We start from the raw sequence: 23867 nt of genomic DNA, 5'->3' as shown, positions 1-23867 counted from the left end.
ACTGATACATGAAGAATATGGTTCTTACCATCCCTGCAGAGGATGCCGGATCTCCCATATGGACAAAGGCAAACGGCGTCTTGCCTGGACTTTGGAAAACACGTAGCACCATTTCCACATGGATTTTCATCACAAGTTGTGAACTGGCAGAGTTTTCCAGAGTAGAGTTTAGGGCATTCACAAAACCAATTTTCTGCATCACTGAAAAATTTAAATTAAAACAAAAAAAAATATGTATCAGTACAAAAACAAACTTAAAAAAAAGAGGATGAGTTTTATACTCAGAAAATCAGTGGCATTTGACTTATGGTTGTAATACATTTCTTTGTTTTTATTCTCTTCACATTTTTGTTCTTGTGCACCTGACATCAGAGATGACACAATGCTTTATGGGTGACTTGACAGGTTCTTCTGGGATTAATTTTATGTTTTAATTTATCTTTCCTTTCATAGTAAGATATGTGACTTTTCTAATGTCTCACTACTTATTTGTTCTGCTGCTTTCATAACATAGTTGAAAAAACTGCTACAGAAAAACTGCTCTTCTATTATGTGTCAAAAAATGAAATACAGTGAAAACCAAAAGTGTGAAGTTACTGGTTTAGTTTGCAAATGGTAACATCATTTGTACATTCAGGTATTACATATAGCTTGTGACAACACAGTAGGATGAAAAGAAAAACTGAAATATGAATATTTACAGTAGTGATTATAGTGAAAATCAACCAGAATAAACAGGTAATATCTCTGCTTTCATATATCTTATGTTCTCAGTCATAGAAAGAATATTAGAACAGGTAAGAGAAAAAATAAGTTAGCATCAGTCTTGAGGGGTGATAAAAACAAACACTTAGAAATGTACATATTCAGTTTGTATGAATTATCTTTAGCTTGTACAATGGCAGATATGGTATGAAACCCAAAATTAGATAGGAAAAGCAGGAATGTGAGACATTCCCATCTATCATGTACTATAAATACAATTTCATTAAAGGTCTTATTTAATTTTCTCCCTGTTTTATGACTCAAATTAGATGGCAGCTAGATAGGTCAGTTCATGTGATTACTTCACATCCTTGGTAGTGAACAGAAACATGTCTTTCTTATATGTGATAAGGTCACATGTGCCTGTGGGTATGAATGCAGAAGATGTGATGTGAGCTGTATCAAACCACAGTCATTATGTCTTTCCAGATAATAGCATAATCATTATGATGATCAGTGATAAAATGTCAAATATATGTGATTTCGAAAAATCTGTTCACTGCTTATAATATCCATGCAATCAGTTTAGAGAAGCTGAGAAAACTCCTGTATTTTTTAAAAGAGGGACATAAGTAAGTCTTGTGACAGTCTTTGTGCATAGCAGTTGATTAGTGTGTTTCTAAACTGACCACCTGCAGGTCTGGGGAGTGAGGATCTCAGCTGGAGAGTCTATCAGAATGAATCTCATGAATAACGCCTGCAGACATCTTTGCAAAAGAAAATTGCTATCAGCTGCAATAATAAATTTTATGTGTAGCCTATTCTATTTATAGATTTGCTGCAGACACCAGGAGAGGAATGTAAATGAGACACTGGATTGCTTTCATTTGTGCAGCGTTGAGAAGCCTGCTTTCAACAGTTTTAATACCAGCATTACAGAGTTCAGCTCATTAAAAAGGCAACAATAAACTGAATTCTTCCTGGAAATCTACAATTGATGGTGATGATCTCTAAAACTAGTTATCAAATGTGTTTCTGTTTGTTTATAGAAGACAGATCATCACTCCTGACTGACAAAATACAGAGAATTTAATCTTCATCTTTAAAAAGACAATTTTCATACATTCTTCTGTTGAGCTGTATATGTCAAAATTATCCATTTCTTTCTATGGTCTTTTGCTCTTGTGGAGAAGCTTAAAAATAATAGGTCTCATAACAAATTGTGAGGAGCTTATTGTTCTAAAAATGAGTGATGTTCTAATGTTTCACTATAACATCCTAATAACAAAGAATAATTAATCCCAACGAGGTAAAGAAAACAGTTTTTAAAATGTTCTACAAAATAATACAAAGCTTGAAAATATAACAGCTAACCACACAGAAAAAATATCACAGCCAGTTCACAAGAATTAGTATATTGAAATATGAAGTCCCAAATGACTAATACTTCTTTCTGCAAGCAGTCTGTAACTGTGCTTGGTTAAGAGGAGGACAAGGGCTCCCATATTCTGCTGAATTAATCTCAGCAGCAAGAAACACAGAAATTCTTGAATCACCAGGGACTTCTCTCCTCCCAAGTGGATTTCACAATTTCATTACATCCTTCTATCCTTCATAAATGCAAGAAGCAAACAAAAGTGGACAGCAAATCAGAGAGGTAGCATCTTTTGCCTTTGCTGTACACCTGTGAATGGCTTCAAGAAAAGGTTATTGGATAATTACATACACAAGCTGAAGAAAGTGAATAACGTGTGAAAGAAATAAGGAAAATATCAGAATTTTGAGGCTGCAAAATTGGAAACAAATTTGGAGTGTTTTGCTGAAATGTGTTACATGTCTTTATTAGTGTTTAAATTCAGTTCCAGAACATGGTTTTGAAGCAAACCTCCCGGCTGTCCCCAGTTGAAGTGCCTTGGTTCACATTGTAGAGCAGTGTCAAGAGTACATGAGCCCAATTTTTTTCAGATGAACCTGCACCAGAACATTGCCTCACACCTCAGGTACTCCAACTGCTAATGGGCATTCAGTCCATGGGGCCATACGAGGTCTAGTGTGAGTTAAAGCTCCCTGAAATGTGAATAATGGGGATATTGGATTCTCAGCACTAATTGATTTGCCCTGTAAATCTACTCCTATTGAACTACATTACCTGCTAATATGGATGCAGATTTATAAGCCATCAAAAGAAAATCAGACAGCCATGCTGTATATTATATATCAGAAAAGGCTCCAGACTTTAAACTGGAGTACTGATGGACTCCAGAATTTGACAGAGAAAAAACACCTAGCCACCCAGAATCATAAGAAGGAAGAATGTCACAAACAGTGAGAGAAAATGAGAGAAGAGATAGAAATAGCACAGAAAAGGGGTAGAAGAGATAAGAACAATGCTCCAAGTGCACCATCATAATATGTCACCAGCCTTATGATATATGAAGAAAAATGCCTAGGGAAGATGAACTGTTCTCTGACATTCTTATAATCCTTCTCTGAACTGGTAAGGGATGCATCTTTCATTACCATTTTGCATGTTAAAAAAGGTCTTTGATCTTTGGTCTACACATCAGATTGGAAAGAGAATCGTCAAAAAGCATTTGTGTGGTATGACATGAAATTGGCAATTCAGTAATACAAATTCTTCTTGAATCGGTACTATGTCAGTGACCCAATTTAATGAAATCAAAGTTTTATATCAGATTAACACCTCTGTGATGCCAACACAGGTTTTGATGACTTTTTTTTTTTTTTTGCTATTACACAATGTAACATTTAACATTAATAATACAGTCACAGCTGTATTTAACCACAGTTTTGACTTTGAAACTAATTCTGTTTTTAAAATAAAATATAATCCCTCTGTACAATGTGTTGCAGACATCATTTGTACTCCAGTGAGTCAGTGCTTTGGCTCTCTGTTTTTCTGTATTTTTGATATGCCTGTGCTTTTTCCGTTTCCAAAGGGAGAGCACTATGCTTTGTGATTCCAACTGACAGCACTGTATGTGCCATTTGTGTGGTCATATGTGAGCGGCTTCCCTGAAAGGAAGCACACTCAGCACCCTTTAATCATGACAGTGCTAAGCTGAGAAAGTCAAAAACTACATGTCACAGTGGGTTCAATATTTAAATGACACAAGTTCTTCTAGTGCTCTTACTGTATCATCTGGGACAAAGCTATGGAATTTGAGGTAATAGTTTCCAAAGCTTCCTCAGTTAATAAATAGATGTAATTTAGTTTATTTTAAAGTTGTTACTCCTACTTATTCCTAGTGCCATTTTGGTTTAAATTACTGGAAAATGAAAGGAGCATCATACTTCATAAGTTTAAATTTTATGTTGAATTACACTTCATGCAAAGATTCATTAAAACTCTTTCTAGAAAATACCAGGATAATGTAAAGGTGATTAGGATCTTGCTTTGAAAGCTCTGTGGAATAGACAAATCTGAAGAAACTCATTGCAGCAAGAAGGATAACCTTATCTCATCAATAATCTTAAAAATGTCAAAGGACAATACATAAAGGAGGCATTTCTCCCTTGTGAAGAACAGGCGTTTTTCTAGCATATAATGTATCTGCCAATCTTTCCTTGCATTATACAGCTCCCAAAAATCAATTCAGCTTTCCTGCTGCTTTAGTACTTTCACCCAGGTCTCCTCGATTATGATATCTTCACTAGATCCAAGGGCTCTACTGTTTTGAATTCTTTTTTCCTGTATCAGGAATTATTATTCTGCAAGCTCTGGTGATTCACTTCAAATTTCCTTTCACTGAAAGCACTTTCTAAACTGCTTCTCTTCATATAAACAACCACTGACAGGCCCTGTTTAAACCAAGTCTAAATCACTTGTGGACTAAATTGGTTTTGAAAACTCCTACAGAAAATATTTCCAGATCGGCTGGGTGCACTCAGAGAAAAAAGCTTTTGCTTTAAATTTTGTTGGAGGTAGGCTTAAACTCAGAGTTATACTGGTTCTGGTATGGACTAAATAGGACCTCACATTTAAAAGACACTTCCAAATTCTTTGATCTGGGTTAAAAGTTTTGGAGTGAAAATGTTCCAATTCCACTTCAAATAGGAGAACAGGAGTGACAGACAGGCTCCAGCACCTCACTTGCCTGCTGTCAATGTACAAGAAAGAAACTATTGCATACAAAATGGTTCAGCTCAAACAGATAATTAATTTACAGGCCTCAAGTAAGAAATTTAATTAAAATAGCTACTTAATCTGCCCCAGTCAGATATCAATGATCATCTGATCAACCTTATCATTAAGCATATATATGAGATTCTTTGAACAAGAATCCACTACCTAAACCTCAGAAAGTACACTGGAGTTGTGTTTGAGTTAGTTATGACTCAGGAAGGACAGAATTTGGTTTATGGAAATGATGAATGAGGAAGAGCTCTTGCTTATTGGCAGAATATCTATTTCAGACCTTCAAAGATGTCATTATTTTCAGGAATTTAGGATTGTTACAACTTATTTTAAAATGTACTCATTCAAATATCTAACACAGTACTATGTAACTTTGCAGGATCATGAATCCTCTTCTGGAGTATTATACACCCTCTTTAACTCTCATTTTCCACTCAGATAGTGAATATACAGGTGATTCCCCATTACATGAAGGATACACATCCATTAAAAAGTATGATGCATAAAAAGTCCTGTGCTTTAATGTGACAATTATGACTGCTCCTGTCACACAAGAGGATACACAATTGTGGAATCAAGCACTTCTGGACACATAATACTTAATGGTGGATGGTTAATGATCCCTTTGAAAAAACTACAGCAAGCAATGGTTGGTGTGAACAATTTATGCGGGGAGTAGTCCATTCCCTGGTCACATCTGAGGAGAGAAAAAATGGTCTGTCACACTGGATCCTCTACAAGGGCTGTCATTAGCTCTGACACTGCTTCCCCAATCTCCTCGGTCTTTTCAGTTAATGCTACATTTTCTCTTTCCTTGTGTTGTATGGGAAAAATAATAAATAGAGTTTTCCATCTGCTAAAATGTATTTATAAAAATGAAATGAAAAAAAAAAATTAAAAAGTTGAAAGACAATGGTTTTTATAGTAAAAAGTATCACTATCTGAAACATGGCCAAGGAAGCACATAAACGTTTTCAACAACGTAAGGTAGAAGCCAGATCTCTACCTCTCACTGAAATCACATGCTGCCTAACTTGTTTGTCCTTTGAAAATATCTCATAATTCCTTATGACAGAAAGTTTCCAATTGTTCCCAGCAATCTTTGAAGCCCTAAACATCCTTTGCTTCAGTATATCTGCTATTTGCAGCAGAACTCATGAACACCATATCCAAAGCAGTAACACTGGATGCCAGTATGCAGCATATTGCTTATTGCACTGTTTTCATTAAACATGTATTGTATACTATCATGGATTTTTATTAGAATTTTTAAAAAATCTTTTTAGCACAAAAACATAATTTCAGTCTTAGATGAATTTATAGGTTGCAAAACTATGTAACTTAGTAACTTCTAAGATTTCAAAGTCTCCTCACAGAGTAACTGCAGTTTGCTACACTGATCATGAGGAGATGGATAACAACAAAACTGAAGAATAACATTTTGAATAGTTTATAAAATAACCATATTTACTTTATATTCACAACATAATAATTTTGAAATATAATGACTAATCTAAAACCAGAACTGTCTACTGTGGAAAGAGGAATAAAGTTAGTGTAGATCTAGGTGTCTGTTACACTTTCCTCTATTTATCAGTTTCTTCCTAATAATTATTTTCTGTTTCTAAAATAGATTTTTATTTATGTATTTATTATTTTAAACTTTTGTAGATGCAAATTCTTCCTATTCCGTTCTGAATTCAACTTACAGAAAGAAGTTTTTGTAATCACTTTTTAATTGCATTGCCACTAGTTTGACCAATTTGCAACTGCAATGATCAGTGGCTCAGTATTTTCTTCATATCTATTCAGCACCCATTGGTACTTTCTTGTAAGCCTTGTCTTATACAAGGCGGGAAGCCAGGAATCTCTTAGGAACTCACACAAAAAGGTAAGTTAGGCTTTGAACTTGCAGGGCATCACCACCTTTCCACAGTGATTTGCTCCATTCACAGAATTACTTCCCAATACCTCCTTCATTTCAATCCTAGGTACCATCATTGGTCCTTCTAGTTTCAACTCAGTCTCTGATCCTTCTGTTTCTTGCTTAAATCAAATCCCAGGAATGTTGTGGGCTTAGTACATTTATATTAACACCTGAATCTAAACCTATTATGAAGCTTGACACACATCAACTACGCTTACAATATTTTCTACAAATTTAGTGCTTATGAAAGGTGTAGATTAGCTGAAATTCTCTGGTTGGCACAAACTGGATAATGTAAATTTCCTCACCAGTGACCAAGGTAATTTCTCTGCCTCAGAGGTAATTCACACCTCTGTGCCTTTTCAATCTGTGGTTTCTTTGTCTGACAAGAGTTTTAACTGTAATGTAGATAACTCCTAGAGAATTGAAATAAGGCTGGGAAGTTTCCAAAGAGCTTTGTACAGCCCTCAGACTAGAACATCATCAGTCACATGATAAAACTGAATGGGTAGGTCACGTTTGAAGAACACTAATTTTCAGGAATCACCTCACATATACTTGGTAATAAAGTTTAGAGCTAAATCTCATCTCATCCCAACAGTGGTGTTTCATCACTGGGGATATATTTATTTATACTATAAGCACGGAATATGTGGTGCTGAAACCCAGCAAAAATTAAAAAAAAAAATCTAAGCATCCTAGATCTTAGAACAAAACCAGTAAAATTTGCCTCCATCCGACATTGCACTCTCATGTTTTTTTTGACTTCCAACCCAAAATCTCTCTTAAAGCTTCTGGGTGTATATGCCCTGACCATCTCCTTCTTTCAGTCTCTTAGAGATTTGCTTCCCCATTGCAGTCCAGATATCTTCCTCTACTACCAGGAAGAAGAAAGCCAGGGCATGGTCTTCTTGCCTCTCCTTTCTCTGGAGTGTCATGAGCTCTCAGGAGTAAGAAATTCCTGCAGCACAGGACTTATGTTTATAAATTAGCTGAATTGTAGGACTTTCAGGAAAACTTCACAGATTCCCTTTGGCTCTGTCTGAATATCTACAATTAATCCAGATTAAGCCATTTAGTTAAATGACATCAAAGGTAGGTCACAAAACTTAAAACAAAAAGCAGTTAGGAACATAAATATGTTTGAAGGATCAAGTCTTGACCTGGTTACCACAGTTTACTCCTACCACAAATTAAAAATAAAGCACAAAACTTTTACAAAGGCTAATTAGTTAAGCTTGCAAAACTATTTGAACATGAAAAGGGCAAGACAAGTGTTGAGTACTAGAATCATTGACAACGTAGGCTGAAGTTAGCAATCACTGTGTGCTTTCAGTTTTTTACAATAGAGTATTTATCAATAGCTTGAGTTGTTCTGTCTTGTAGGTTGACCTTTTACTTTGATTGCTGCCTCAGCTCTGAATTTCACACATTCCTGGATGATGGCTATGACTTATGAAGGATATAAGGTGCCCTAAAAACTGTGAAATCAAATGCTATAAAACTGAGTGTTGGCATTTTTCAAATGTGCAAGAACTGTAACTGAGTTGTTCCATTGGTAAGAATTAGCATAGCTGGGTGACACACCAGGCTAAACTAATGCAAAACGCAACAGAAAAAGTCTGGTTTGCAGCTGACCTTTATAATTGGTACAAAAGGCCATTTGTGTACCATTTTCTCGAACAGACAGAACTTAAAATGCTAAGAGATTAGTCACTCTCTACCTTGCACTCAAGAGGTCAGATAAGCCAGGTAGTCTGACTTAATTGCAGCAAAAAGTAAATTACTATATTGAAACACTAAATTACAAGAGAATTTATGTTAGAGGGAAACCATTGCATTGCAGAATCACTAGCAGTACTGTTATTTGCTTTCAGACTTCTCTTAGAGAAATGAGTCAGTTCCTTTTCCTTGAGATCATGACGCCAATCCATTTATTTACATTTATGCAGAAGAATAATAGGAAATTATTCTGTCAGCTTGGCTCTACAGGTTATCCTATCATGTAAACTTCAGGAGAGTGGAATAAGCTGTTCCTTTACAACAGCCACCTGAGATTACAGAAGAATGACTAAAGTAACCCAAATTCGGACTGGAAATACTTATGTAATAATTTACAATTAATCATAGGGGCGTTTAAAGAAACTCTTGTAGAAAAAACAGACATATGATTTTTCTTTTTCTTTTTTTTTTTTTTTCCTGAATGTGAGGTGTCTATGTCTAAGGTTTACCAAGAAGGTGTCTGTGACAATATTAACCTTTAAATGTAAGTGAACTTCTTCACATCTTCTGAATATTTTTTGTTTTCCAGTGTGCATCAGTATAATGTCTATCCATGTAAAATGGACGTACTAGAAGAATTACTATAACAATGTGAGATTAGACTGTCTCATTCTAATGTCTGAACACTTTACAAATATGACTGCTGCTGGGGGAATGAATCGTGCTTGTCTCTAACATATGCTGTACTCTTCTGACAGAAAGATTTCTACCCCATTGATTCAGTAGCAAGGATGGTGATTTGTAAGGTCTTTCAGTGGTTTTGCCACTAAGTTTCGAGACTATGTCTGCGCAGCAGAAGCAGGAGGTCATGAAAGTAGAATTAGAAATATTCAATTCAGCTTTAATCTAATTAGCACTGTTACCATCTGCAGTGAAAACATGGCAGGATGTTTCATCCTGACTGCTAACCCTTCAAGGAAAGCAGGGCTTTCACTCATTTTACTAGCATGTATTGATATTAATATACATTCTATCTTCATGAACACTACCTTAGTTGCACTTTTTTATAGCCATTATGTCTTTATTTTTCCTTTATAGTCATGCCTTCTGTGTATCCACAGAAACAAGAACAGAACGAACTGTGATGCCTTGTGGTCACACATTTGTTTTGATGTTACCACATAATGGAAGTGGGAGTGCCTTAAAAAAAAAAAAAAAAAAAAAAGGCAAAAATAAGACAGAGGGTTAATGCAGCCAGAGGGAAGAATACATATTAACCCTTCCTGTTTACTTCTTTCAGTCAACTTATAACATAGTTACCAAATCCATATTGGCTGCAATATTAATGGAGAAATTTCTTTGATATCCATACTCCTATAAAAGAAGTGCACATTAGAGCTAGAAAGCATGACTGACTATTGCAAGAGCTCAGTTACTAGGGTGGGGAAGTTAAACATCCTACTTGTGGATACACAGTAATTTGTTAGTGATAGTAGGTGCTTTGAGTTTTTCCAGACTTCTCGGTTCAGTTGCTCAAATCAGAACAGCCCTGCTGAAATCTGCGGTGCTCTTGAAAAGTCACAGCTCTTAATACATTGTAATACAAATAACCATAATTAGAATAAGAAATTTAATTTTGGGAAGATGGAAGAAGGTGAACAAAAATCCCATTCTCTAACGCTGGACTGCTTGTGCTTTAATATTGTAAATTTATTGCCAAAGGGAAAAGTTACCCTGGAGCACCGACTAGAACCTCAGTTCTCTCAATTTTTGTTATATGTCTGATCAAAGGTAGGGGCAGGTCCCCTACTGATTATTATGCATCCAGAGCAACAGACTCACTCTGGCCTTGTTGACCGCTGAGGTCTTCATTTCTGAAGAGGAGGTAAAAATGCTCCCAGAAAACCTCTGAGAGACTTGGGTACTTATAGATTAACCCAGAACGACGCCTGGAGTCCAAAAGTAATTTGAGACCTGTACCACAAATTACCCTAGAACCATGAGAACTTGACAGAATCAGAGGTTATGTAGCATTTTTATTTTACAGATGTAAAAATTACAAATACAAATGTCATCTCTGCCTAGTCAAACAAATTGTATAACACAACTGTTAGTCAAAAGAGAACAATTTCTTTGTCCTTTTTCTGATGTGCTTTGTAAAGCCTTTCTAAGAGATTCAGGACTGGAAGTCAGTTCCCTGGAGTTGAGGTCCCCCCACAACTACATAGCTTTCACATAAAAAAAACGCCAAAACTGTAAGTGAATTTCCAACACAAAAGCTTTTAATGTGCTGAAGAGTAAGGCCATGGTGTGAATATTCAGCTTGTGTTTGAACCAGATGACTGGTTTCATGAGGATCATATCCTTCAGTACAGTGGCACATGCTTTAATGCAGACAAAGATCTCCATGAAACCACTTAGCAACTACAGAAGCTGGGAAAACACATTAATTCTTTGATGCACACACTTACCCTCATCATCAAAAAAGGGGGCGGGGGGAAAGAGATCACAGAATCATATAACCATTTGGGTTGGAAGGGACCTTAAAGATCATCTAATTCCAACCCCCCTGCCATGAGCAGGGACACCTTACACAAGATCAGGTTGCTCAAAGCCCCATCCAACCTGGGCTTGAACACTTCCAGGGATAGGGCACCCACAACTTCTCTGGGCAGCCTGTTCCAGTGCCTCACCACCCTCATGGTAAAGAATTTCTTCTGTATATCTAATCTAAATCTACCCTTTTTCAGTTTAAAACCATTACCCCTTGTCCTGTCACTACGTGCCCTTGTAAAAAGTCCCTCTCCAGTTTTCTTGGAGGTCCCCTTTAGGTACTGGAAGACGGCTATAAGGTCTCTCTTATGACTTATCATAGAATAATTTTGGTTGGAAGAGACAGTCAGGACCATGGAGTCCAACCATAACCTAACCTAACTAGCACTAGACCATGTGCCTAAGAACCTCATCTGAATGCCTTTTAAACACCTCCAGGCATGGTGACTCCACCACTTCTCTGGGAAGCCTGTTCCAGTGCCTGACAACCCTTTCCATGAAGAAGCTTTTCCTAATACCCAATCTAAACCTTTCCTTGACACAACTTCAGGCCATTTCCTCTTGTCATATCACTTGCTACTTGGGAGAAGAGACCAACACCCTCCATGCTACAACCTCCTTTCAGGTAGTTGTAGACAGTGATAAGGTCTTCCCTCAGCCTCCTTTTTTTTTTTTTTTTTTTTCCAGGCTAAACAGCCCCAGCTCCCTCAGCTGCTCCTCGTAAGACTTGTGCTCCAGGCCCCTCACCAGCTTCATTGCCTCCTCTGCACTGTCTCTAATATTTCAATGTCCTTCTTATGATAAAGGGCCCAAACTGAACACAGGATTCAAGGTGGGGCCTCACCAGCACCAAGTACACTGGCACAATCACTTCTCTAGTCCTGCTGGCCACACTACTCCTCATACAGGCCAGAATGCTGTTGGCCTCTTTTGGCCACCTGGGCACACTGTTGGCTCATATTCAGCCAGCTGTCAGGCAACACCCCAGATCCTTTTCCACCAGGAAGCTTTCCAGCCACTCTTCCCTGAGCCTGTAGCGCTGCCTGGGGTTGTCGTGACCTAAGTGCAGAACCCAGCACTTTGCCTTGTTAAATGTGATGCAATTGGCCTCAGCCCAACAATCCAGCTGGTCTAGATCCCTCTGTATGACCTTCTTACCCTCCAGCAGATCAATACTCCCACCCAATTTGGTGTTGTCTGCAAACTTACTAAGGGTGCATGCAATCCCCTCATCCAGATCATTGATAAAGGGGTTAAACGGAACTGGCCCCAGTACTGAGCCCTGGGGAACACCACTTGTGACCAGCCACCAACTGGATTTGTCTCCATTCACCACAATTCTTTTGGCCCAGTTCTCCAGGCAGTTCTTGATCCATTGCAGAGCACATCCATCCAGGCAACGAGTTGCCAGCTTCTCCAGGAGAATGCTGTGGGATGCAGTGTCAAAGGCTTTACTAAAGTTTAAGTACACAACAACCACAGCCAGGTTGAACAACCCCAACTCTCTCAGCTTGTCTTCACAGGAGAGGTGCTCCAGCCCTCCCATCATCTTCATGGCCATCTGGACTAGCTCAAAGAAGTTCATGCCCTTCTTATGTTGGGGGCCCCAGAGCTAGATGCGGTACTCCATGTAGGGTCTCACAAGAGCAGAGTATAGGGGCAGAAGTGCCTCCCTTGACCTGCTGGTCACACTACTTTTGATTCAGCCCAGGACATGGTTGGCTTTCTGGGCTGCAAGCGCACATTGCCGGCTCATGTTGAGCTTCTCATCAACCAACACCACCAAGCCCTTCTCTGCAGGGCTGCTCTGCCCAGCTTGTATTTGTGCTTGGGATTGCCCTGACCCATGTGCAGGACCTTGCACTTGGCCTTGTCAAATTTCGTTATGTTCACACAGGCCCACCTCTCAAGCCTTGCAAGGTCCTTCTGGATGGCATCTGCCAGTGTGTTAACTACACCACATGACTCAGTGTCATCAGCAGGATCTGACCCCTGATCTTGCCAGGAACAGAGGTGAGACTGGCTGGCCTGTAGTTCCCTGGATTTTCCTTTTTTTTTTTTCTTTTGAAACACCAGACTGTCACGACTTCTCAAGTATGATGGATAATGGCTTAGCAAATTCATCTGTCGATTCCCTCAGCACCCACGCTGCACCTTATCAGGTCCCATGGACTTGTGCACCCTCAGGTTCCTTAGATGGTCTTGAACCTGATCTTCTCCTGTGGTGGCCAGTTCTTAATTCTCCCAGTTTGTGCCTTTGCTTTCTGCAACTTGGGCAATGTCACTAGAGCACTTGTCCATGAAGACTGACACAAAAACGTCATTGAGCATCTCAGTCCTCTCCCTATCCTGGGTAGCCAGGTCTCCCATTACCTTCCAGATAGGGCCCATATTTTCCCTAGTCTCCCTTTTATAGAAGCAGTTTTCTCCCAATAGAAGCTTTTCTTGTTGCCCTTGAAGTCCTTGGCCAGGTTTAATACTATTAGGACTTTAGTTTTCCTAACCTGATCCCTATCTGTTCAGACAATTTCTCTGTATTTGTCCCAGGCTACCTGTTCTTGCTTCCACCCTCTGTAAGCTCTGTAGTTCCTACTTTATTCAAAGTCATGTAATCCTGAAAAGTTAATACTCAAAACTATGCTGTTATGTAACAAATCAGGATGTCACACAATTCAAATGCCTCCAAAACCAAAATAAAAAATATTGAATTTTATGTAGAGAGTCAGTAATATTTTTTTTTGTTGCTGTTGTTGTTGGATATTGAAGAAAAGGGTGCAAGAAGGAGGGAAGTCATAACAACATACAGCTATGATTGAACTGTATTGTCTGTGGTATATAACTACTGTATTAAATTGACATGCATTCAGGGGTAGAAAAGTCAGGAAACACATATTGTCATCAAAAACTCATATAGTTTTCCATTTGCCTTTTTTTTTTTTTTAATTTGATTTGAGAAATCCTGACATTGTTGACATTAAGACATTTTGACACTTAAGACATTTTATATGTGACCTACGTAAACATGGAATATCATAATCAATGACATCAATTATTAGGTCAGTTTGATATTGTATCATCTGTGAGATATATGTTCTAACAGATATTTAACTGCAACTGATATAAAACAGAGTTGATTATAAATATTTATTAAGCATTTTTATGTGGAACTATTTAAAATGTAAAATCAACAATTAGAGTTAATTAGCATCTTCTATTATATGATGAGCAAATTCCTTTAAAATCTCACTTTCCTTTTGTACCTACACTACCATTTCTTTTTAAAGGTGTCAAAGAGATGAGTAACTGAGCTGATTTAAAATATGCTAATATTCATAATATTTTAATTTGTCAAACAGCAACAAAACTAATTTCACAGTGGGATTTGTGGGAAAGGGATGTCTGGCAGAGGTTTCTGCTAATGCAACTGAACATGGAATATCTTCACCGCAATTGAGTCAGCACCCTGACTGTAAAGAAAGCAGAGTAAGAGCAGCTTGTGTTGCAGTTTAAGAAGTTGGCTCGAGTCCTCTAAGATTTTACAGTGCATAGAATCTTTTCTGGCAGAAATTTCTGTAAGTCAGATGGCTACCCTTAAATGTATTTTCTGTGTGTGATATAATTCTATGTCTTCTAGTACAATCTAGAACAGTGTTCATGCCAAGGTATCATTTCTATGTTTCCTGTGTTCCAGCAATAGGCTTAATGCTAGACTGGAAATTACAGTACTGGACAAATGGTAAGCCCTTACGCTGCTGTAATTGTTCAGCTCCACAGGTGGTAGCTATGGCAGCATCACTTGTGCAGAAAGAATACCATGCAACTTCTGATATTTTAAGGAAAGTTCAATTTTTTAATTGTTGAAAGCAGTCCTATACAGCACAGTAGTTCTATACTTATAAATGGCATTAATTATACTGTTACTATTAGAGACTGACTCATGCATAGTACCTGTAATAAATGCTAAAAATAGAAAAAATAGATACTATGGAGTCACTTACTAAACAAAGACTATTTGAATCTATATGAGTAAAAGTTATAAGTAGAGTATACACAAAAATTGGCTAGCATGGCTTTAAAAGACTATGTAATATATGTAAGTGTAACCATGTATATTTGTTAATTTAATCTAAGGGTCACCTTTATCTCCAAAGTGGTACAGTTATATGCTGAACATCAAACTAATCTATTTTATAAAGGATTCTATAAATCTCGAATTTTAGGGGAGACAATAAAAACATAGCTTTTGTGGATCCTCTTTAGCACAGTATTTGTTTTTTATCAAATATCTTTTTGTATACTTGGCTAAGGTGTGCTGCTGATGTGATGCAATAAGATGTAATGAACCCTAGAACTATGAATTCATCTAAGACTCATCAGCATAAATCATATAAGATCACAAATCATACATTAATCACTCCCTCATATGTCACCAACTGCCAGGGGATGGCTGGTAATGTGCCCTCTCTCATTCTTAAACAGTTACAGGCAGTGCCTGAAATAGTGTTATGTCCTATTTTATGAAGGTTAAGTATCCTGGAGAAAAGGCATCATCCTCTTCCTACCTAAGCTATTAAAAAGCGCCTCATCCCCCATTCATCATCATTTCAAGGAATACATTGCACTGCGGTCACTGCACGCTCCTGCCTGCCAGGGAACGCAACCCTCTGAAGAGCACAACCTGCAGCACATACCTACCACCTGTCATCTTGCGACAGTGGAGTTTTTCCAAATGCAGATCAGAGACCCTGTGAGAAAGCCTCAGAACACATGCTATTGCAGTCAAACTGATGACATGAAACAGAATAATTCTTTCCCACTGTTCCAGAAGAAATTAGTGCAGTGTTCACAGTGGCTCTCAGGATTCACAGCTCTGCTCAGACCTATGAATGAAAACAAGTGATCTCCCAGCAAGAGAGTTGTGGCCAATGAGGCAATATCACACATTCTTTCTTTTCTGAGATATGAAAAAGAACTGGTGATCTATCTGACTTATTTTTGACATGTCTTATTGACTTCTAGGAGAAACTCAGAACCCTTTATTTCTCCAGTCAGACAAAGCCTTACTCTCTTTTAGCTTATGTGACACACATTCTTGAAATGGAAACTTTTCCCTTGTATGACCTGTCCTGTGGCCAAGACATGGTGACACCAGGCTATGCCCCCTCACCTGAAACATTACAAGGTAGTAGAGACACATGCCATTTCTTTCTTTTGATACTCTAGTCATGTTTGCAAAATGAAGGATTTTGAAATATTAGGAGTGGCAAAGAGAAAAGAGGTGAAATGTGAACAGCCTAGTTATCACACTCCATCACATTCAGCAGCAAAATAAAAATTTTTCCCCCAGAAAATGCTTTCAATTAAAATGGCTGATATTTTTAAAGCTAACTTTAACTATTATTATCCTATTATTATTGCCATGACATTTCTAATAATGCAAACATTTCACACAGATGAGATGGTCTGCATTGTGATAGATATTAGAACAAGCATTAGTTTAATTTTCTTCTGAGATGAGTTTTATGCAGGATTTGAAATACATGAGGTTTTTGCTGGGAACTAGCATTTGCTGGAGTGTGGCTAGGTCCCTCATGCATTAGAGTTAGGTCAAAGTTTGTACTTTATTTTTTCATGGTCTCTCACTCCCACCAAAGAAGTCAACTGCTGCTGAAAGGACAAACAGTGAGGACATTCTTCCTCTAAAACCTTAACAAGACATAAGATAGGCAGATGTGGACATTTTTTATGATTTCATACATTGACCTGTTACTGAAGTGGAATCTACTGGGTATTTCATAGCTCACTACTGCTGCATCGGATCAGAGAACCAGGCTCTCAACATATATTCCAGCTGGCTGTACTGGGTCTGGCTGGAAAATGGTTCGTTTTCTTCATCGCAGCCTGTATGGTGCTACGTTTTGGACTTGTGACCAAAGTAGTGCTAGCATATCAATGTTTTAGCTCTTGCTGGACAGTGCTTGGACAGCACAGAGATTTTCTGTTTCTCACTCTGAATAGTCTGGGAGCAAGCGGGAAGCCACGAGGGGACACAGTCAGGACAGCTGACCTGAACTGGTCAAAGGGATATCCCATACCCATATGTTATTTGTAAGAGTATTTCAGACCATTCAGAATTGGAAAATTGCTCCTGCTATTGGCAAAAGATGGTCAAGCAGAGTTCTGGACTTTCTAATCTACACTGGATGCATGTCTAGATCTACACTGGATGTGTCTAACAGCATCCAAAAGCAATTCAGTATTGTCTCAATATTTTTAAGCAGGCCAACCAGCAAATTATAGTGACTTGCAGGGAGAAACATACAGGAATGCTATACCCGTTGCAATTATATAAGAAGATAGGAATGTAAGAAGAGTTACACCATGTCAGACCAATGTACCATTATTCTATCTCTGACAATGGAAAAAACTGTCATCTCACAAAACAAGGCTTGTTATGAACAATTATTGTCTATTTGTTTTTCTCGTTTATCACTCACTCACTCACTCACTCACTCACTCACTCACTCACTCAGTATTGTAAGATCTCTCATATAATTCTTCACACTTGTCTTGGATGGCTACAGATCAGCCTTAATAGGTAAAGGATAAGGTAATATGAGCAAAAACTCACAGGGGACCTTGAGAAGGGTCAAGAACCAACTTGCAGCACGGAATATGGTAAGGATGGCTTACTTACCCTGAGCTTTGGGAAAGAGAGCAAAACCTCTGTATCTAGTGAACCACACACCCCAATTCTTTGCCCTAAGCGGAATGAAGCTTTTTTCATATTTTAAATTCTAGAATACAAAGGAGAACAGGTGAACAATATCAATGCACCCAACACATGCTTACAGCTGCTTAAAATATGTGCCTGTCATAACGGACTTGCAGCTTTCCCTTTTAATGTCAGCTCACCTTTTGTATCTGTATTTCAGTTAATGTTTAAAAGTGATCCTGCAATCATTAAAAATAATGGATTAAAGAAAGTAAGGAAAAGGCCACATTCTGTATAGTGAAAGAAGTAAAAATGACATCTTGCTTATAATGTCACACCCTGCTGGCTTTAAACCATTTTAATGCCTGATTTAGAAAGTGTTTATTTGCATTCTAAGATGTTCTAAAGTAAGAGAATATTGTCTGTTTCTAAATTTATTTCCATTCAAAGCAGTTTTAGGCAATTTATCTCAAAGAACTGTTGTGCAGAGATGATAAGGATATAAACACATCCTAATTGCAAAGGGACATTGGCCACTTCTGGAATACAGAAGAAAATGTTATTACAAGTTAAGGTCAAAAATGGTGGTAAGAAAACATGACATTCACCTGGAATTTTGTAAATGTATGTTTTCATGTATTGTGTCTGTTTTTCTAGAAATCAGCTAATAGAGCTGCTAAGGCAGCCAAAACTGATAAAAACTAAAGTAGACTTCCTGCTGTCTGGTCTCCAGGTGTCAGCAGAAATACCTTTGATGTTACCAATGTCCCGAAGGCACAAGTGTCTCCTGTTTTGACAACTGTGATATGTCTCATTTCTCAGCAAGAGCAGTTGCCATTGAAAATTGCATTTTAAAACTAGTAAACCTCTAGAAAGAAAATAATGAAAAACATCAAAAAACAGATTACTGAAATGCATCTGATGGTACAAGGCTCATTAATGTTCAGTTTCTGATGAGTCTTGCTGTATTTATGCAGAAGATATGAAAGGATTAGAATGTGCTAAGAACTGTGGTATGGTTAAAATCCTTGCTTTTCCACAGATTTTCAGACCATGGGCAAATCTCGTAAAGCTTTTCACTGAAGGACATGCTTAAGACAGCAATAGCTTCGTGACAACATACCACCTAAGCAGCAGCCTGATGAGATCCCTCTGCTAGCACAACCGATTTGAGTTAAAAAGACCACCATACATGAATTTTCGGTAATAAAAGAATTCAAATTATAGAGGAAAGACTCAACTTTGAATCTGAATGATTTTTCACCTAAGGGAAGACAAGGTTTTATCTATGCTAAGGTTCTTAATCTGTAAAATTAGCATAACTTTGTTTTTCTGGATGGATTACAAAGATCAGCATGAAGCACTAAGGAAATATGATTCAGATAAGTCCTTAATGCATATTTTAAAAAAATCTGTTACAACAAATTCTGTCTGCTTTTGGACTCATCCAACAGCAATGATTCAACAGAATGAACTAATATTACTACTTTCATTTAGCAATATTTACTCCTTGGCCTTAGTTTCAGTGTATTAGTTTACTTGATGGAAAGAAACACTGGTCTATTGTCTTTCAACACTGAAAGATTTTTGTTTGGAAAGTTGAAAATGGCTTGAACGCACAATTACTCATTTTATTCTAAATTCAACAAATGACTATGATTATTTTTGTATTTGTATTTGAAGCTGTGCTCATAAATGCAAGGTTTCAGAAGCAAAACCAATAATAGCATTCCTAAAGTTTTGTAAGGCAAACTTACTGAAGATATATACATGCAAGTGGGTGTGCAGCTTCCTTTGCATTACCATGCTGAAAATATCTTTAGTGCTAGCCAAACTAGTCAAACAACCATCACTGGTGTAATAATGGCTTCAGGTCATTCCTAGGAGCCTTCCTGAGCCCTTAGTACATTTCCCAGCAAACTTTTTGGAAAACTGAATTCCCTTCACTGAAGTTCACACACAAGCTTTCTAGCTTTGATGTGTCTACGTTCTACTACCTTCAACTGCTTTAGAAGAAACATTTTTTTTTGTTTCTAAAAGGATAGGAACTAGAATTATTACAAGTATATTATTAAAAAAAATAAGCTTATATAGAACAACATAATTCTGCTTACAGATAATAAAAAGAAACCCCCAGTAGTCTGAAGCTTTTAACTTCAAGCCACTGCTGATAATGACAACAACTATTAGGCAAGTATCACTATCACAAGCAGACATGCAAACTTACCAAAAGCCCAAGCAGATAATTCTAAGAATATACATGATGATATACTGGATGTAACAGTGTAGGAAAAGTTTCCCTTCTACTACTTTTTTTAATAGCGGTGAGTCATTAAAAAACAAGAAAAAAGGAGTAGCTGTTTAAAACATGCCATAAAACTTGAATGCATATGATAGTGAAACCTCAATAAAAACAACTTGCAAATAAAGATTGACAGTAACTGGAAGAAAAAGCTTACCCTCTGAAAGAATACTGGAGTTCATCTTTCAAAAGTTATAGTTGAGGAAATTCAAAGTAAAAGTTCTGCTGGAAGAAACTGGTTTAACAAGTCTGTTTTCAGACTCTCAAAACTGAAACTCAAAATAGATCTGAAAGACTATAAAGGCAACTAAACTCATTGCAGTGGCTTATGTAAATCTCAGACTTCTATTTACTTTATTCCAGGTTCTTTGTCAAGTCTGCAAGAAAACTCTTGGTACCATAGGCATTTAATTCCATTTGAGAAAACTATGAGATGGTATGTGTCATAATAGTAAATCTCCTTGTAATACTTTCTTAACATTGTTGAATATGATTATTTTTTTTCTTTCTCCTTTTCCATACTTAAAACAAAACATGCCCCCCCATCTGAAGTGCTCTATCAGTGCAAGTGTATTAACATTATACATTAAAAATGACTCTGGCAGTAGCTTGTGAAACCACTGAGGATAGGGTCCTATTGTAAAAGATATTTGATACACGTAATCGGATCTGGTAGTATAATATTTGAACACCATGGCAACAGATCTGTTCATGCAGTTGCTCAAATACTATGGAGATGACAACCATATAAAGAGAAAGCCTGAAGATGTCAATAGCTTGGTAGATTTTACTGTTCTTGTGCTCTTTTCTCTGTAGGCTGGAAAGATGAGGGGGCTCATATCTCACTGCTGTCCCACTCCTCAAATCTGCCTGTAAGCAGGAGTGACAAACTTCACACAAATACAGTTCATACTGTTCATTCTCCGTGTCCCAAAAGCTGAAGAGCAAGATTTGTGCCACTAGACCACAATTTTCAAGATTATTTCATTACACTTAAATGTCTGAAACGTTAAAACAACCATCTGGTAATTTAATTGTAGGTACAACTGGGGAATGAACCATTTTAGCAAATGAAAGTCTGCTCAGTGTGTTATACATGTTTTGTGTATTTGCAATTTGTTATAAGAGTAGAACTGGCTGCTTCTAGCTCTGGTATCCACAGCAATAGGCTTAAGTACTAGGTGGCACAATCAAGAGCCTTCATCACTCAGTTTTCAGAATTGCTTTATGACAATTTGCAATGTTTATGATTCTGTCAACTGTCTGTAATGTACACTCTGTGGTCATCTAGATAAAATAATGCTCTTATACTAATATGATAAATCAAAACTACTATCTAGGATTTATTTCATATATTACGATATCCTTGGTTCAGCATTATCTTAATATACTCCACTGCAATAAGGCTCTGTACAGTTGCAGTAATATACTGCAATTCTATACAGTTACAGAAAAGCTTTATTGAAATAATACTGCACGGCATTTTTACACATTTCTTAAAATAGCAGAGACATAATGTAAGCCAAAAATCACAGGCTATTTAATAATGCATGAGATGTTAAAATTATGCCACTTTTATATTGTAAATTGTCCTTTTTTTCTTCTTCTTAGTGTCTCAGATGTTCTCTTCAATATTGTGCTACTTCATGCTCCTTCACTGATCTGAACATGAAGAAGTATCATTTTATAGCACACTACTGTTGTATTTTTCCTACCAATCTATAATGCATTATAAGAAGCAGTTAAAGAATAAAGGCAGTCCTTTTTCCCCTGCTTCCCCATTTACTTTACTTCATTTGCACACATTCAGAAAAAAATGAAGGAACCACTGTGTTTATCTTCCTAAATGCTATTTCAGACCTTATAAAATCAAGGGAGAGATTCAGAGGTCATGCTAATCTTATGCATAATTTTATTGTCATTCAGACACCCTTAGATGTAAAAAGCTATGTTCACAAACTAAAGACTTTATCTGTCAGTGTAGGAGTCTGTTTTTCAGTCAACATAAAAGTATTACAGAAGTCAGTGCTCACACAGTTTATCAGAAAGGAATATCCTTGCCTCTTCCACTCCTGAAGTAGGCAGGTGTTATCTTAAGTGTACAACACATTTCTGTCATGAGGGGACCCTAAAGAAGTACAATCCTGTTGCTTAGCAATATCAAGCAAACAAGATTAAAAACAATTCTCTTCATCCTATTTTTCTCTGCCTTGCACTTGTTCCTTTCCTGAAATATCCACAGGCATGTGTGACTAAGCCATACTAAGCTTACATTCAGTATGATGGACCATATTTTTCAAAGTATGAAGAAGGTACTTTTATGAAAAACTTTTACAGAAGTACCAGCCATTATTGCATGTTTTATATTATTAAACTGCTACTAAACTGGAACAATCCATTTAATTATATTTGTGGAAAAAAACCAAAACAAACAAAAAAACATCAAACCAAACAAAACCAACCGATGTCAGACTCCTTTAAAAACTGAAGAAATAATACTGTGCCACAAGCAGAATTTCTTGTTCAAAGATCTCAGAGTCAGAGAATGGCTGAGGTTGGAAGGGACGTCTGGAGGTCACGTGGTCCAGCCCCTCTGCTCAAGCAGGGTCACCTACAGCCAGTTTCCCAGGATCACATCCAGGCAGCTTTTGGATATCTCCAAGGACAGAGACTCCACAACGTCCCTGGGCAATGCATATCAGCATATGTTTAGCTAATAATGTAGTACAAAGCAAATTATAACAACTTCAGAATATATTTTCTTGCTCATTTCATTCCTTATCAAGACAGTGATAAGGAAAAATCAAGAATTATAGACACAAGCAACCTGACAATCACTTTAATTTCAAGATAGATTATAGCTGTTAACAATTACAGCAGACAGTCAAAGGGAAGTTGCTTACACAGGTGAAAAAACATCAGAGCAGTCCAAACAGACAGTGTAGGATGTTCACTGGATATTGATAATTTTCAGCCCTGAAAATGTTTACTTGTCAGTTGGATAGGTTGCATTTACAATCAAATTTTCAGATTCTCTGTGCCTTGCAAACAAATGCCAAGTAGGACGTATTTTTCAGAAACTGTAACACCCAGCTATTGAACTGAATGCTTATAATTCAGAATGTTCAATTTTTCCAGCATTTTATGCTTATCAAACAGTTCAAAATATAATATTTCATATTCTACAGGAAAAGGAAAGATTAAAAGAGTATTAATAAATGTATACCTAACACTGAAAATTTGCACAGATCACAGACAGAGTGAACGGCTGTAAAGAATTAAAATAATCTCTTTAGATGAGACAAATGATGCTGAATAAAGATGCAGGGTCAAAAAAGCTGAACAATGCCAAAGTACATATAGTACTCAGAGAGACGGATGTTATACAGGGAGAAAGTCTTTACTGTTAGAAAAACATAGTCTATTTTATATCCCTTTTATATGATACATACCAATCTAATTGCTTTTAATAACGTGGTCCTTTCTACAAGAAATTCAAATTTAGCTTGGCTAAATATTGTAAATTACACTAGGTGGCAGCAAAAAGTAAGCTAACAAATTCATAACATAAGGTACATATTGAGATTTAGTACAGAAAAGCTGCACAATTTCAACAGGGAACAAAGATGAAAGGAAAGAAATTTTAGTCTTCTTTTGCTTAGCTATTAGTAGCGCAATGCCTAACCAAGTTGTCCATTGCACTGTCTATTATTGTATTGCAAAGCTGAGTCATTCACGATGGTCTTCCAAGGAGAGCAAAACATAAAGTCACTATGTGGCTCAG

General features: G+C 37.1%; 1 protein-coding gene across 1 annotated transcript in view; it reads right to left on the bottom strand.

Moving 5' to 3' along the window:
* EYS (eyes shut homolog) overlaps positions 1-23867 on the bottom strand; it is an 870143-nt gene that overhangs the window by 57405 nt on the left and 788871 nt on the right. The window contains exon 44 of the mRNA XM_065834576.2: positions 29-201. Within this exon, the coding sequence (XP_065690648.2) occupies positions 29-201 (173 nt within the window). The remainder of the gene's footprint in view (positions 1-28; positions 202-23867) is intronic.

Source organism: Patagioenas fasciata, chromosome 3 (genome assembly GCF_037038585.1).
Source record: "Patagioenas fasciata isolate bPatFas1 chromosome 3, bPatFas1.hap1, whole genome shotgun sequence".
Classification (NCBI taxonomy): Eukaryota; Metazoa; Chordata; class Aves; order Columbiformes; family Columbidae; genus Patagioenas; species Patagioenas fasciata.
The sequence above is the reverse complement of the archived record's forward strand: the minus strand, read 5'-3'. Positions and strand labels throughout refer to the sequence as shown.